Raw genomic sequence first — 17,505 nt, forward strand, 5'->3', positions numbered from 1 at the left:
CCCCACCATCTCATAACTTGTCTCTGAACCAGTTCCCACCTCCTGACCTATTCCTTTACTGGTCCCCACCATCTCATAACTTGTCTCTGAACCAGTTCCCACCTCCTGACCTATTCCTTTACTGGTCCCCACCATCTCACAGCCTGTCTATGTACTGTCTGTGGCATTCCTCTTCTTGACACTCAAACCTTACAACCCTCAGATCCTCTATTCTCCTTTTTCTGCCTAAACTCAACTTCTACATGGTCACTGCTTGGTAGTTGGTGCCATTATAAAGGAGGTTATCTCTGACTATGCAGTGCAGCACATAGCCTGTGTTTCTTTTATGCGCCCTGCTGGTATCACCATATGATGAGAACTGCTCCATAGTGGTCTCTCACAGTGCACACGTAGGTGTTGGAGCAAGCCACGTCATTTGGAATCATACTTATCATAGGAAGATGTCACCAGATAAAAACCAAGTCTGACAAATACACAACATGAAGAAAGAAGACAACAACGTATAGAAAGAACATATGTAAAATGTTATTAGATTGATAAGACAACAGTCCGATATAATAATTATATAATAGAGCATAACAAAGAGGGAGAAGAACACAGCTGCTCAAATATTCCACATTGGACATTTGGATCTTCTATTGTAAACATGGAAACAAAAATTAGTTGAGACAGAAAGAGGAATAAAGCTTAGAGAAGATGAAGTGGAGGACGGGGGACTGGGGATCATGAAGTGACAAGGCACCCAGAAGGCAGCACAGGGTAAATGGTGAAGCATGAAGAATGAAAAGATGGTTCCAAGAGGTGGTGGAGCCCTTGGGACACTGGAGAGAAAGCCTTAGTATGAACTGCAAGAAAAAGGTAACTGGGAAGCAAAGGCTCAATGATAAGGAGATGACAAGAAAATGCGGAGTCATTGATGGATGGTGGTACGGACATAATGATGACAAAATGGAAGGAATATATCTATAACTCAGGAGTGGATGATTATGGACACAATAATACACTGCTGAAAGGAAGATGGGATGATAGATTAAGAAGTAAATGAGTCCTGTGGACACAGAAGACACAGAGGAGACCGATATTTAAGAGTTATTAGAGGATGCAAGGTGGAAATGAGGGGATGTGTGGTCCGTGGTGATGAGGTCATGAGGGTCTAGAGTTTTTAGTGATAGGGTGATGAGAAGAGAACGCACAAAACAAAGTTGAGAATGGTGTGGAGTCATTAGTAATGGACCTTTGAGTAGATGCATAATATGTATGTGAGGAAGACATAGGAGGAGGATACATAGTATGGAGGTGAGCATTCATTCATTAGTGCTGGAGCCATGAGAAGATGCATAACATGGAGGAGATCAAAGCGTACTACAGTCATTAGTGATGTGATGATAATACGAAACTACATGGAAGTGAGTAGGGCATAGAGTCATTAGTGATGAGAAGATGGCACACACCATGGAAGTGAGTAGGGCATAGAGTCATTAGTGATGAGAAGATGGCACACACCATGGAAGTGAGTAGGGCATAGAGTCATTAGTGATGGGGTGATGAGAAGATGGCACACACCATGGAAGTGAGTAGGGCATAGAGTCATTAGTGATGAGAAGATGGCACACACCATGGAAGTGAGTAGGGCATAGAGTCATTAGTGATGGGGTGATGAGAAGATGGCACACACCATGGAAGTGAGTAGGGCATAGAGTCATTAGTGATGAGAAGATGGCACACACCATGGAAGTGAGTAGGGCATAGAGTCATTAGTGAAGGGGTGATGAGAAGATGGCACACACCATGGAAGTGAGTAGGGCATAGAGTCATTAGTGATGAGAAGATGGCACACACCATGGAAGTGAGTAGGGCATAGAGTCATTAGTGATGAGAAGATGGCACACACCATGGAAGTGCGTAGGGCATGGAGTCATTAGTCATGGGGTGATGAGAAGAGGACACATGGAGGTGAGAATGGCTTCAAGTCATAAGTGATGGTGAGATAAGAAGAGGATAAGATGGAAGGAGAGTGTGAAGAAACGGACTGTGATACTGTGAGATAAACCTGAGATGAGGAGGTGATGTCTTGGTAAGAACATAGAAAGCTTAAGTAATAAATGATGGAGGCCATGATTGGAGAATATGGATACAGATGATGTAGCATCAAAGTACGACATGAAAGCTCATGGAATGAGGTGGACATAGAAGACAATGGATAAGAAGTGTAGAAGAGAACCTGGAAGGGAAGTCGTGGTGGGTGAGGCTGAAGGAAGAGATTGACATGCAGCATTGGAGCAGGAAATAAAGTGACAACGGATCTAAATGGTAAAAGAACAAGAAACAAATACACGAAGAATGAAATCCATTAGAACATGTACAGATCTCACAAACACGGGACATATCGTCATGCCTGAAGCATGTGTCAGTTGTGGACAACTCTTAGTACAAATGTTCTGTTGGTTCAGTAACTGGAAGACTTGCGATTGTTATGGTGCAATACAGGAGTAAATGCTGAGACGCCGATGCCTCTATATACAGAGTAATGCACAGCTATACAGTATTATACAGATCATATACAAGACACAGCAGAGACATGCTACTTATATGTACAAGGACAGAACGATGCAATCAGACAGGCCAGAACATGCAGGTCTCAGACTGGATATCTACAGACACAGAACACAGCACAGGTAGAAGGAAGAGACTGCCTGCATGGTGGAGAACATACTCTTTATTCATGAACACCTGACATGGAGTACTGGGCCGAGGGAGTGAACAGCACCAGGTCCACAATGCTCAAGTGGGCTCAGGCCAATACACAATGCACACAAGCTGCACATATTCTTATTACACATCTCCGACCTGCAGAATGGCCTCAGCTTAGAACCCAGCACCTGGTAGAAGACCACATGACAGATGTTCTAATACAATAAGGAAAAGTAACGATGACGGAACTCGTGTGTGTCCCTCTGTGACCCCGTCGTACCATCCACATTCTCCTTGTGCAATGTCCCCAGTGTCTGCAACAAGGCTTGTCCACCTGGACAGCAAATGAGATGGTCAGGTTGCAATATGGAGGCTGACATTGGGCTCACTAACATCCCCCAATATCAACCGTGCTTACTACACCAAATGCTTCCAGTTGTAGAGCTATAGGTGGGCTAGATGAAGATCAAGAACAATTTCCACATGCGTCACGTCTGCTGCACACACATTCCCACCAACGTTATGTTGTATGGAACATGCATGTTGACTGAAATAGCTGTGACATAGCACTGTCACTCCACGTGTAGTGAAGGACAGACTGAGAGGCGTGCACAGTTTCCATTAAGGCAATAACAAAAATCTTAGAAAAATAGATTTTGGTCCTGAAAATAGAAGTGGACAACCCTCGTTCCAAACCAATGTCCGTCCCGGGGTCACAGAGGGCATCGAGTTCCTGGACTTTATGTCTCACGATTCTAGTGAACTATGTGCTGCAGATTAGAGGCCCTGCATCATCTTCATACATGTCACGTGTTCTGCACATGTCAGTAGACTGGCAGCATGGTGTAAGGTTATATTTTGCAGCAGATATTTCCAGTTCCCATATTATGAAATGTGTGGAGGGTGCATATGAACCAATGTCAAATGCATCAACGCTGGAATTAGTGCTAAATGTTCTAGACTTGCACAGTCGTGGCACCAGGAAAATGTTCTTTATTGACTTGGGTATCAAGAAACATTCCAAAATCTTGTCACTTGCCTACCATGGATGTTCTAAATTCACAAATTTTGGCTTAGGGAAATGTTCTAGACTCCCCCACACCCAAATGTTTCAGGCACACAGTATCGGCACCACGAATCTGGTATTGACAGATATCAACAGCTGAGAATTTAGGTTCCAGGAAATGCTCTAAGGTCACACAACCGAGGTACAAGGAGGGTTCTAGATTCAGACAGTTAAGCTACTGGTAACGTTCTAGATTCATATGGCCTAGTTGTAGCTTCCTGGGTGGTTAATGTCCCAGAAGAAACTGCACAGAAGGACAAACTGCTGGGTGAGAGAACGTAAAATAAAAGGCACTGATATAGGTTCAGCAGTAAGCAGCAGGTGGCCGAGAGCACAACGATTGTGGGAATCCAGCAGATTGGTGACTGAAGTCACCATAATGTCTCCTGACAACAGCCGAGCTTCACACGACACAGAAATCGAGAGGTGGCAGAAGATATCCAGGCAGAGGTGATCACACAAACACAGTGCTGAGAAAGCTCCAGAAGCAGCGCCCCCGTCAGTAGGACCTGCTTGTATTAGAAGCTAAAGGAGAATGGCCTGGAGCTTCCTTATACTATGACCATAAGAATATAACACCCATCCTCCAAGGAAAAAGGAGGTTTTTATACTAATGACTCCACCCTCACCTAGAACAGTGATATGACCCCCATCATAATAATATAATCCTCATATACTACAACAGTGATATGACTAACCAAGTGGAGATAGTTCCATTCTCATTGGACTATAACTCCCATTATCCTGTTCCTAGGAGAGAATGACTCCACCCACAATAAACTATTATCCAGACTAATGACGTAACCCTCATCATACTGTTACTCGGCCTGATAATACAATAACTTAGTACAATGACATGACCTGTACCATGATGTCACCAGGAGGAGAAGACTTCACCCATGATATATTATAATGTACAGTAATAACCCCCATCATACTGGTTCCTGCAGTGAATGATAACGGTTCTTAACCTCATATGACAGGACCTGTTATTATTACACAATGGGCACCAAATTATCAATCAGACGAAACGTCATCATTCGAAATATTCTGGTCAGATAAATTTGGGATATGGGAAGAGGAGAACCACTAAGAGGCATGAGCCACCTGGTGCCCGGGTCATGACGAAGAGGTTAAGAACCATTATTGTAACTGGATCCACAGCCAAAGATTTCATCTGAGCATGGCGTCTCTCTAATGTCCCTGCTTGTCTTCTGGTCAGTTATGGCACTCCATCCATGCTGCAGTGTCTACATGCTCTTCTTACATAGTGTATATGGAGTATGACCAACACACAGGTCTGCACTGACCATCTTCTACACCCGGTGGACATTTCAAGGTCTTTAGGTTCCACAGCTGGCAAGATGTCATCTGCATGTGGCAGAGGAGATGAGATGAGCCCTTGGGAAAGCTCCGCTGGCAGCAGAGTTCCATTTGTATTGCTATAAAGAGTCTTCAGTCCCAGGACACCACGAGAAGAACTGGGGCCAGGACGGGGCAGCACTATACCTCAATAATATTGACGGACGGGGTCTTCTTCTGCAAAGACAACCAAAAAAAATGTAATTTAACATGGCTACAACACGAAGAACATGACATCTATATTTCTCCTGCACACAGGGGATCTTCTACAGGCTGATCTTGTTTATGTGTATCTATACAAAGACCTTTAAGACGTTCCACATTTCACCCAAAGTTCAAGGGGAGGGAGATGCCAGATATGGAGGATGGAGCACCAGGAGCAGACATGCTCTAAAGGCGGGTGGAGCCCAGATAGCAGACGCACCTTATAGGTGGTCAGGGCCCCGGCGGCAGACACACCCTACGGGTGGAAATAGCCATAATGACAGAAGTGCCTTAGGGGTGGACATGACCCCGCAGCAGATGCACCCTGTTGGAAGACAGAATCCTAGCAGCAGATGCCCCTAATGTTGCCTTACATAGAGTATAATGTGCCACCAATGTAATCTGAATTTAGCAGCAGAAGCCAATCGGTTGCACAACCCGACTGTTCTCTTCTCCAGAGGCTGCACCTCAGTTGTTTGTGACAATGGGGGGCTCTGTCTGGAGGCATTATTACACATTATTATGACCACCAGCTAATATCGAGAGTAACCGCCATGTGCAGCATGGACAGCAGCTAGACGGACCGGACTGACTCCTGACTGCAGTGTATCCCACAGCTGCTGGAGAGGCCACGGGGGAGATCCATAGAGCAAACATGGCCATTGAGGTGGTCCCACAGATGCTCAGTTGGGTTCCATTAGTGACATGACTGAGACGACCTGTTCTTCCAAGACACAGATGAACAGGAGTCTCCCACCAGCCTAGATGCAATGAAAGGGGAAGACAAAACAAACTGTAATGTTCCAGAGATCTTTAGGGTTAGTAGGGCCTGAGGTTCCTGTGTATGAGCCCTCCTACCATCTGGGTCCGCTCATACGGATAGGAGTCAGGCCGAGGATTAGGCATGCTTTAGGAGGTTACTTGCTCCCTTTTCCGGGTGTCCTGGCCTAGTTTATATTCCCGTTTACCTTCGGTGTTCGGTGGGGAGTTTCCCCCCACACCCCACCATGGCAATATGTCTCACTAGGTGGCCCTCAAGGACTGGGCAGATGGAATACCCAGGACAGGAGCATAGCTCCTGCACCAACAGAGGCTGGAGGACAACTAAACTCCAGGCTACCAGCCACAGGCAATATAAGCACCTAGTGACGACACCCAGCCAGGTAGTTAACCCCACAAGCACCAGACAGGGAAGGGAAACAAACCTTAAAGGAGAAGTGTACACACATGCTGCATAAACTACACATTGCCACAGGCAACCAGCATGCACGGCAAACGTGTCACGGCAAACAACACAGAGACCGGGAGACAGCCGTGACAGGTACTGATGTAGGGATATGCAGTAGAGTGGTACTGTTGTAGTGACGTGCAGTAGAATGGTAATGTAGGGACATGCAGTAGTGTGGTACTGTTGTAGTGATGTGCAGTAGTGTGGTACTGTTGTAGTGATGTGCAGTAGTGTGGTACTGTTGTAGTGATGTGCAGTAGTGTGGTACTGTTGTAGGGAGGTGCAGGAGGGTGGTACTGTTGTAGGGACATGCAAGAGGGTGGTACTGTTGTAGGGACGTGCAGGAGGGTGGTACTGTTGTAGGGACGTGCAGGAGGGTGGTACTGTTGTAGGGACATGCAGGAGGGTGGTACTGTTGTAGGGACATGCAGGAGGGTGGTACTGTTGTAGGGAGGCACAGGAGAGTGGTACTGTTGTAGGGAGGCACAGGAGAGTGGTACTGTTGTAGGGAGGCACAGGAGGGTGGTACTGTTGTAGGGAGGCACAGGAGAGGCACATGCAGCTGACACAGAGTGGTGTACTCACTTTCCGCAGTAACCCCCCTGTCGGCCGCTCCGGGGTGCTCTGTTCTGACGACGGTTTGGCCTTCTCTTTATTGTTGTTGGAATCATTGTCCTTGATGATGTCATACTGGCGGCAGAAGAGGGCGATCACCGCTAGAGGCCGAGACACAGCAGAGTGTTATCATTACCCACTACACAGTAAGTACTCCATTCATACAGGCGTGTACTACCCCTCCCCCAGAGTTAGAGAACCCCCATATATACCATACAGAACTGCGCTCCTCACCTGCCCACATCAGCAGCACCGCCACAATTATTATAATTTCTCCAGTCTCCAGCTGCCGCTCTTTATCGACTCCTTGCACAGTGATGTCTCCTGTCCAGACACAGATATCAGCATTACATACAAAAGTAGTGGAGGAAGGAGCAGCAGGGTGGAGCAGGGGAAGGAGCATGAGCAGCAGGGTGGAGCAGGGGAAGGAACATGAGCAGCAGGGTGGAGCAGGGGAAGGAACATGAGCAGCAGGGTGGAGCAGGAAAGCAGCATGAGCAGCAGGGGAAGGATCATTGGCAACAGGGGAAGGAGCATGAGCAGCAGGGTGGAGCAGGGAAGGAGCATGGGCAGCAGGGAAGGAGCATGGGCAGCAGGGTGGAGCTGTGGAAGGAGCAGCAGGGTGGGGCAAGAAAGCAGCAGGGGAAGGAACATGAGCAGCAGGGTGGAGCAGTTAAGCAGCATGAGCAGCAGGGGAAGGATCATTGGCAACAGGGGAAGGAGCATGAGCAGCAGGGAAAGGAACATGAGCAGCAGGGTGGAGCAGGGGAAGGAGCATGAGGAGCAGGGAAGGAGCATGAGCAGCAGGAAAGCAGCATGAGCAGCAGGGTGTAGCAGGAAAGCAGCATGGTGGAGCGGGGAAGGAGCATGGGCAGCAGATGGAGCAGGAAAGCAGCATGGGCAGCAGATGGAGCAGGAAAGCAGCATGAGCAGCAAGTTGGAGCAGGAAAGCAGCAGGGGAAGGAGCATGAGCAGCAGGGTGGAGCATGAGCAGCAGGGTAAGGAGCATGAGTAGCAGGGGAAGGGGCATGAGCAGTGGGTGGAGCAGGGGAAGGGGCATGAGCAGCAGGGTGGAGCATGAAAGCAGCATGGGTGTAGCAGGAATGCAGCATGAGCAGCAGGGACGCAGCATGGGTAGCAATGGAAGAAGCATGAGCAGCAGGGTGGAGCATGGGAAGGAGCATGAGCAGCAGGGGAAGGATCATGGGCAGCAGGGGAAGGAGCATGAGCAGCAGGGTGGAGCAGGGGAAGGAGCATGAGCAGCAGGGTGGAGTAGGGAAAAGGAGCCTGAGCAGCAGGGGAAGGAGCATGAGCAGCAGGATGGAGCAGAAAAGCAGCAGGGGAAGGAGCCTGGGCAGTAGGATGAAGCAGGAAAGCAGCATGAACAGAAGGGTGGAGCAGGGGAAGGAACATGAGCAGCAGGGTGGAGCAGGAAAGCAGCATGAGCAGCAGGGGAAGGATCATGGGCAGCAGGGGAAGGAGCATGAGCAGCAGGGTGGAGCAGGGGAAGGAGCATGAGCAGCAGGGTGGAGCAGGAGAAGGATCATGAGCAGCAGGGGAAGGAGCATGAACAGTGGGTGGACCAGGAAAGCAGCAATGTAAGGAGCATGGGCAGCAGGAAAGCAGCATGAGCAGCAGAGGGGAGCAGGAAAGCAGCATTAGCAGCAGGGTGTAGCAGGAAAGGAGCATGGGCAGCAGAATGGAGCAGGAAAGCAGCATGAGCAGCAAGGTGGAGCAGGAAAGCAGCAGGGTGGAGCATGAGCAGCAGTGTGGAGCAGAGTAAGGAACATGAGCAGCGGGTGGAGCAGGGGAAGGAGCATGAACAGCAGGGTGGAGCAGAAAAGCAGCATAAGCAGCATGGGCAGCAAGGGAAGGAGCATGGGCAGCAGGGTGGAGCAGAAAAGCAGCATGAGCAGCAGGGGAAGGAGCATGAATAGCAGGGTGGAGCATGAGCAGTGGGTGAAGCAGGGGAAGAAGCATGAGCAGCGGGTAGATCAGGAAAGGAGCATGGGCAGCAGTATGGAGCAGGAAAGCAGAATGAGCAGAAGGGTGGAGCAGGAAAGCAGCATGAGCAGCAGGGTGGAGCAGGAAAGCAGCATGGACAGCAAGGGAAGGAGCATGGGCAGCATGAGCAGCAGGGGAAGGAGCATGGGCAGCAGGGGAAGGAGCATGAACAGCATGGTGGAGCTGGGTAACCAGCATGAACAGCAGGGTGGAGCATGAGCAGTTGCTGAAGCAGGGGAAGGAGCATGAGCAGCAGGGTAGAGCAGGAAAGCATCATGAGCAGCATGGTGGAGCAGGAAAGCAGCATGAGCAGCAGGGGAAAGAGCATGAGCAGCAGTGGAAGGAGCGTGAGCAGTAGGGGAAGCAGCATGGGCAGCAGGTTATATTTGGGTTGTATTCGGTACTCACCTTGGTTAGAGCTGTTGGATGGCAGGCGATCAGTCTCCTTTAGGGTTCGGAAGTGAATCCTCTTACTGGCCTGGCTCTCGCTGTAGAGTCCAATGGACTGGACCTGGATAATGTAGTCCGTGTCCTCCTCCAGGTCCCACAGCACACAGGCCCGATTCGTGGTGTTCACCTCCCGTATAAATCTGTGGATCTGCCCGTCCTGCCTCTGAGGAGAATGTGCACATGCAGGGTGAGGGGGATCATTAGACAGCACGGACCCCTGTCATCTCCCAGGAGGAAGAACGTCACCACAGACAAGAGCAGGGGCTGTCACATCCATCATCATCATCATCCAGCAAACACCCAACCATTAACCCTCTGCATGCTGGATAATCGCCTGATCCATGAAAACAGCCAAAATCATCTCCTGTTTGAAGTGGTCCCTAAAAAGTTCACCCTATAGCCCCAACACACAGAGCACAGATCACCTATTCCTATCCTCTCCATCTGTGAGGTACTATAGCTCTGCTCATCCTGAGCCATCTGATTCATGAGTGGAATGCCAGAAGTACAGAGAAGACTGACACACAAATAGCTGGGAGATGATAAAGCTCTATGCCATGCACAACAGTATTCTGTCATTCTGTTAATGAAGCAGGAGGCTCAGGATGAGCACAGGTCCCTCACAGCTCCAGTGATCCCAGCCCGAGCTGCCGTACCTGCTGAGAGATGGCATATCCGATGATGATGTCGCCTTCAGGGACATCCCACGAGACAGTGGCGGAGTTGGCCTTCAGCTGTGTGACTGTCACATTGACAGGAGAGGGGGGTCGATCTGAAACATGAAGCACAGTCACGGTGAGTGCGGCCTCCTATCCTCCGAGCAGCAACATATGGGACCAGGCGACCACGTGGCACAAGGCGCCAAACTACCAGGCGGCAGAACCTGGCAGGAGACCCGGCCATCTGTCCCCACAGAAACAGCAGAGAATCCTGCACCACAAACCATCACGTAGAGCCAACTCACTTCAAGAGACACCCTCATATACAGACAGTTTCACATAAAGAGACACCCACACACAAACACTCTAATAAAGAGACAGCCTCACATAGACACCCATACATGAAGAGACTTTGCCAGATATAGAGACGCCCTCAGATATGGGACGAGGCAGCAGAATCTGGCAGGAGACCCCTCCATCTGTCCCAACATGAATCAGAACACACAAAGACTGAGATGCCAACCAATCCTACACCACAGACAGACACCTTCATATAGACCCCCTCATATAAACACCCTCAGATTATGATATAGACACCTTCAGATACTGACACTCTTAGGACTTACAATACACCACCATATAACATTACGACTAGGGATGAGCGACTCAACTTTGGCTGAAACGTCCAAAGTCGATTCGCTCATCCCTAATTACGACAATATATCTATCCTCCTTTCTCCCGCGCCTACATAATAACTGTGATTAGAGAACCACAATGTTTTCCTGCAGCTAAGGACAGATTGGAGAGGGCACTGAGGAGCATCAAGGAGAGATAGCTACTGGTTCTGAGGGTAAGAAGACCAGGGAACCTGAGAGAGAGAGCAGGCCAGAGCACAGGGGCAGCACATTGTTGTGCCTTTTCATAGGTAAATGCATTGATATCCAATTCATTATTGTCAAGATGGATGTTCATTGCCTTTAAGAGCCATGCTCGACTATAGTTACAATTTTGTATGTCTTGAGTAGGCCAAATTAAGGTCACACAAAGGTTTATACTTCAGTGTTATTCTTCTCATGAATGTACCAGTCTGAGAAGAGGCCTCCTTGTCTACTTTTAAATTTATGACGGGAGAAAAAGATAAGAAGCAGCTGGTGATAATTACCTATACAATTAGGCATTTATTAATGAAGCAAAATATATAATATGTATGTATTCATTTAATGAGCCTTAGTTAGTCCTTAGCATAAGACAATCAGTAGGACATATATATATATTTGTTTATATTATATTGTTATATGTTACGAAGACAACATGTATCCAGTATATTGTATATATTTCTCATTAGAAGAGTGTCTGTGAAGATGTGTGTTTTGTAACCGTTAATCACATCTTTGGTATGACAGAGGAGGTACTGATATCTCTGTGAGAAAACAAGGCTATTTACGATCCATAAATTAGCAATGTGAGAAACGTTTAAAGAGACGCCTAGAGGTCTGTCTCTAATTGCTACAAGTGTCAGAATTAATCCCCATGGCTTTGAATTAAAGCTTCTAAGGTCAAAATGTATATTCAGACTTACATAAGTTAACCCTTTATACTATGATGCAGATAGCTTATACAGCAGTGCCACCTAGGTATCAGTAGGTGACATTACAACAGTAGCAAAAGTGCATTCTGGGTAAGGTTATGATGTCACATTTTTTATCAATGGTCACGCCCATCCGACAATGATTGGAAAGTTCTAAACTAGGAAGGTGTGTCTAACTGATAAGTTTGTGATCATAAGCCATACACGGAAGGTGAGAGGGAGGAAAACGAAAGGAGGAAAAGAGAGAAGTTGAGTCTCTAGAGGGGTCTATCTAAATGAAAGCCATGGTGAGATGTGCTATGATGGACCACCCAGCTTTCCTAGGAGCAGAAGTGAGATTCCTACTAGGACTTGGTAAGAGACACAGAAAATGATATTTCATTTTATTAAGACTAATTTGATAGTGTGGGTGAAATTATACCATCTAGATTGGCGAATAAATAAATAATTAAATTAATTGATCATCTCCATATTGAGATGTAGTCTTAGGATATTGTGAGGCTTCATTCTACCTGCAGAAGAATCTAGACTCATAATCTAGCAACGCATTAAATAATTGCATATATATATATATATATATATATACTGATAGAACATTCTTCGCCAAGCTAAGTGATGGATTCCCACAGGAAGGACTTGATTCAAATCCTTCCCATTTAAGATCCTAGATCCCTGTTATTTGTCTTAATAGTCTTCCCAAAGTTATATGTGTGAAAATAGTCCAGGATGGGGCGGAAGGATACAGTTATCTCTTCTAAGTTATATCCTTGAATGGATTTGCCCATCTTGAAGCCATATGATGTGTAGTTGGTTAGGGGGGGCAGAATGTATTTAGCACTCCATATTGATGTCTAGGATTAGACATGCCCATCTTGATATCATGAGGTTTTCTCTGAACAGAAGTAATGTATATAACTTATGTTCATATTTTGATATCCTAACCTAATAATAGCTTGGTTATAATGTGACAAGTTATTTCCACTCACATGTATTGTTAAGCTTGTAATGCTTTATATTAACGCTATATATATTCATTTGCATGTATCATTGTGTTTATTACTTATATATGTTTATAACCTTGTAACCAATAAATCTGCATATTTTTATAATACCTGTGTATCATTGTATAATGCAGAACTACATTTTATCATTAACGTCATCTCACGTCAAAAAGAACTTATTTATCTGAGGAAATAGTCGGACTCAGATGTGAATTGTATCAATTAAGTTGTCTACAATTCACCAGGTCATGATTTTAAGAATTTATGACAAATTTTATAAATTTAATTTTTTTATGGTTAATTATTTTTATGACCATAATTAATAATTCTTAATTTAATTATTACCCCCCGACAACATGAGAAGTCATGGAGAAAGGAAGGACAAGGATGAGTCCTGATCTGAGGAGCGGAGAAGACAAGGAGCGATGACCTCAAGCCTAGAGACATCTAGAGAACTTTCACTATAGGTGGACACAGTTATATCAAAAGAGAACTGGAAACAACCATGTGAAAAAGAGGGTGGGTCACATACTGAGGGCCACATTCATGGAAAGTGAACTGGGAGAATCATTGACCTTGATCCTGCGAAAGAATTCAGCCATGTCACATGAATACGAAGGATGAATGTTGTCTCTATCCCTGGAGCATCAGTGACCCTCCATAGACCAGCAGATGTTCACACCTCCACTACTACCATACACAACACATAATCATGGGCTCAGACTGACCCACCAGGGGATCCTTCAAGGAGCTATAGGCACCAAGACAATAAAGAGTCCCTATAACAACAGCCTTCTAGGAGATGCTTTTAGAAACTTATCACTTTTCACCATCCATGTGGTAAAAGAGAAGAGCATAGCCCTCAGAGGATGAACAGAAAGGGTGAGCTGAAACGTAGAGGACAGGCGATGAAAAAGAAGAGAAGAGACCTGAGAAGATAAACAGGAGGGAACATGCAGAAACAGAGAGGACATTGTAATGCCTGTAGGTAGGGACAGACACGGACAGTGAGCCCTGACCTAGAACCCAGCCTACTTTCCCTACCTACTTGCAGTACAAGCCCTAGGTAGCAAGCCTCAACTGGTCGACAGCTCCTGTGCTACTTATGTGCAGAACAGACAAAACACCAAGAGACAAAACACAAAAACAGGGTCGTATGTAAATAGGTCAGAACCAAACAAGCTATGCAGTCCCAAACAAGAGACAGAGAGTGGTCAGAAGACAAGCCGAGATCAGAACCAGACGGACAACGCAGTACCAAACGAGAGACAGAGAGCGGTCAGAAGACAAGCCGAGATCATAACCAGACGGACAACGCAGTACCAAACGAGAGACTGAGAGCGGTCAGAAGACAAGCCGAGATCAGAACCAGACGGACAACGCAGTACCAAACGAGAGACAGAGCGGTCAGAAGACAAGCAGAGATCAGAACCAGACGGACAACGCAGTACCAAACGAGAGACAGAGAGCGGTCAGAAGACAAGCAGAGATCAGAACCAGACGGACAACGCAGTACCAAACGAGAGACAGAGAGCGGTCAGAAGACAAGCCGAGATCAGAACCAGACGGACAACGCAGTACCAAACAAGAGACAGAGAGTGGACAAAAGAGAAGCTGGGGTCAGAGGAATGAGCAATCCAATAAGCACAGGAACCAGGATCACAGCCAGTGAGTCAGAGACTATCACTGGTACTGGTTTATGGCCAGGAAGGGGTTTAAATAAAGCGCTGAGTCCCTGGATCAGAACCTGATAGGTCCATGACTTGGCGCTCCATTAGTCAGAACACTAGTGCACAGTAATAAAGCAGCTGAGCAATCAGCCCACTTCTAATCTCCAGCACACACCCGCTGCAGGGAGAAACAGAGTATTAAATACTGTAACTAAGGATGCTGTTGCATCACCATGGAGCGTGGCTTAGCAGCGTGTCTCTCCTGGCATGGCCACGCTGAAGACAGAGATCGCGCCGTTGGAGCCCGGACAGGTACAGACACATGGTGAGGCAGGCAGGAAGAGAACAGAACAGACACCTCAGAAGATAAATAGGAGGGAAGACGCAGAAAAAGAGAGGACACATGGGGAGGCAGGTAGGAGCAGGAAACAGCAGAGACAGCAGGAACTGAGAACTCAGAGGATGAACAGGAGGGAACATGCAGGTACAGAGGACAGGCACTGAGAGAGAGGAGCAGAGACCTCAGATAATGACCAGAAGAGAACATGCAGAAACAGAGGACTAGCCATGAGAGAGAGGCACAGAGTTCTCAAATGAAGAACAGGAAGGAAAGACATTAAAAAGAAAGATGGTAAGGTGGTCAGAATAGGGACGTGCAGAGTTCAAAAGAAGGACCGGAGGGAATGTGCAAGAACAGAGGATGAGTGGTCAAGTGGGAAGCAGAGATAAGAGCAAAGACTGAAGAGGAAGAAATTGAGGAAATCTTCAGGATTGTGGCATCTCCTGATATCTTAGGTTTATGTGAATGTAAAGGGAGTTTTTGAAAAATGTCTAAGGTTGCAGAATGTCAGATGAAATGAGGAAGCACCAGAGAAGTCCTGTATGTAGTGGGGGGCTGAAAAAGGAGGAGTGTTAGGGCAATGGCAGGAGAGGTAGGTACGTTGTGCAGTGGACTTAAGTACATATTGAAGAGTCTCTCCTTGATTGTGAGGACAAAGGAAAGACCCGGGCCTTGGATGACTGGAGAAGTAGAGAGTTATAGACAGAAGAGGAAGATTGGTGGAGTAGTGTGCAGAAGTAGTCTATGTCTGTAGTCCGGAGTGACTAGGCTCGTTGGCAAATTCTGGACTTTGCGGGAAGATGGCAGTACATAAGGATTAGACAAAGAGGCTGGAAGGAGGGCAAGGGAGAAGTAGGAAAGAGCTGAGAGTTAGTGGGATTCAGGGTAGGAGAGGAGACATTTGCTGACGGAAATGTCAGATTAAGTGTTAGGGGACAGAGATGGGATCGTAAGAAAGGAACAGAGGGGCCAGAGAAGGGGTCGGAAAAATAATTAGAGGAGGGGTCAAAGGAGATGGTAGAGAAGGTGTCACAGATGAATTCAAAGGAGAGGTGAAAGAACAGGGCATAGTAGGCATCAAAAATGTGGTTAGAGGAGGGTGTTAGACGGGGGGGGGGGGGGGGGGGGATTGTGAAAGTATTGAATGAGGGGTTTGAGATGGGGCTAAAGGAAGTTTTAGATGAGGGTCTAGAACAGAAGTCAGAGAAATCATTAAATCATTTGAGGACGAGTTAGAACATGGCTTGTCAAGATGAAGACGCAGAAATTAACTCCTCAGGGTGGAGACACAGAATCTAGCTCTTCAGAATGTAGACACAGAACAGAGCTCCTCAGGGTGGAGACACAGAACCAGATTTCTCAGAGGAATCATTTGAGAACAAGTTAGAACAGAGCTTGTCAGGGTGAAGACACAGAAATGAACTCCTCAGGGTGGAGGCACAAAATCTAGCTCCTCAGAGTGGAGACACAGAATTGAGCGCCTCAGGGTGGAGACAAAGAACTGAGCGCCTCAGGGTGGAGACAAAGAACTGAGCTTCTCAGGGTGAAGACACAGAATCATTCTCTTCACAATGGAGACACAGAACTGATCTTCTCAGTGTGGACACACAGAACCAAGCTCTTCAGCATGGAGACACAGAACTGAGCTCCTCAGAGTGGACACACAGAACCAAGCTTCTCAGGGAGCAGACATGGAACCAAGCTTCTCAGGGAGCAGACATGGAACCAAGCTTCTCAGGGAGCAGACATGGAACCAAGCTCCTCAGGACAGAGACACAGAAATGTGTTCCTAATGGTGGAGATACTTACTGGCTTTCACCAAGCAGAGGTCACAGCTGAATAGGACAAACACAGCTGGGCTCAGGTACATGGGGATATGGGCCATTTCGGGCAGGCTGTGGCCCCACATAAAGCCTTGGGATCTCCGTCTCAAGAATGAGTCACAAGTCATTGGAACTTTCAGTCTGGACGATCCGTTCCCAGTAATGTCTACATCCTGTGAGAGAAGGAGAGGAGAATGTCTGTGCAGGACTCCATCCACAGACGGGGGATGCGGAGGCCTGGGACATGGGACCTCAGTATCTTCTAGGTTCACATCTACAGGGGCGACTGCTGCTCAGTATCCAGCTCACCTGCAGGAAGAGAAGAACAAAGTATAATCATTGTCAAACTCAAAATACAGGCAAAAAGTAATAACCTGTGGTGTTATATATACAGCGTGTAATACAGCTCCTGTAGTGTTATATATATATCCCGATATATACACAGTGTAATACTTCTCCTGTGGTGTTATATATATCCCGATATATACACAGTGTAATACAGCTCCTGTAATGTTATGTATATCCCGATATATACACAGTGTAATACTGCTCCTGTGGTGTTATATATATCCCAATATATGTATACAGTGTACTACAGCTCCAGTGGTGTTATATATGTCCCGATATATACACAGTGTAATACTGCTCCTGTAGTGTTATATATATATCCCGATATATACACAGTGTAATACTGCTCCTGTGGTGTTATATATATCCCAATATATATATATACAGTGTACTACAGCTCCAGTGGTGTTATATATGTCCCGATATATACACAGTGTAATACTGCTCCTGTAGTG

At 46.7% G+C, this 17,505-nt stretch overlaps 1 protein-coding gene across 1 annotated transcript; it reads right to left on the bottom strand.

Moving 5' to 3' along the window:
• Positions 1-1,855: 1,855 nt before the first annotated feature.
• Positions 1,856-17,007, bottom strand: FNDC4 (fibronectin type III domain containing 4). Its single transcript, XM_040426887.1, has 6 exons — positions 16,689-17,007; positions 10,277-10,392; positions 9,579-9,783; positions 7,401-7,490; positions 7,137-7,267; positions 1,856-5,296 (listed from the first exon to the last, which is right to left on the bottom strand). The coding sequence occupies exons 1-6, from the start codon at positions 16,828-16,830 to the stop codon at positions 5,261-5,263; spliced, it is 720 nt and encodes a 239-aa protein (XP_040282821.1). The 5' UTR covers positions 16,831-17,007; the 3' UTR covers positions 1,856-5,260.
• Between the last annotated feature and the right edge of the window lie 498 nt (positions 17,008-17,505).

Source organism: Bufo bufo, chromosome 4 (assembly GCF_905171765.1).
Source record: "Bufo bufo chromosome 4, aBufBuf1.1, whole genome shotgun sequence".
Classification (NCBI taxonomy): Eukaryota; Metazoa; Chordata; class Amphibia; order Anura; family Bufonidae; genus Bufo; species Bufo bufo.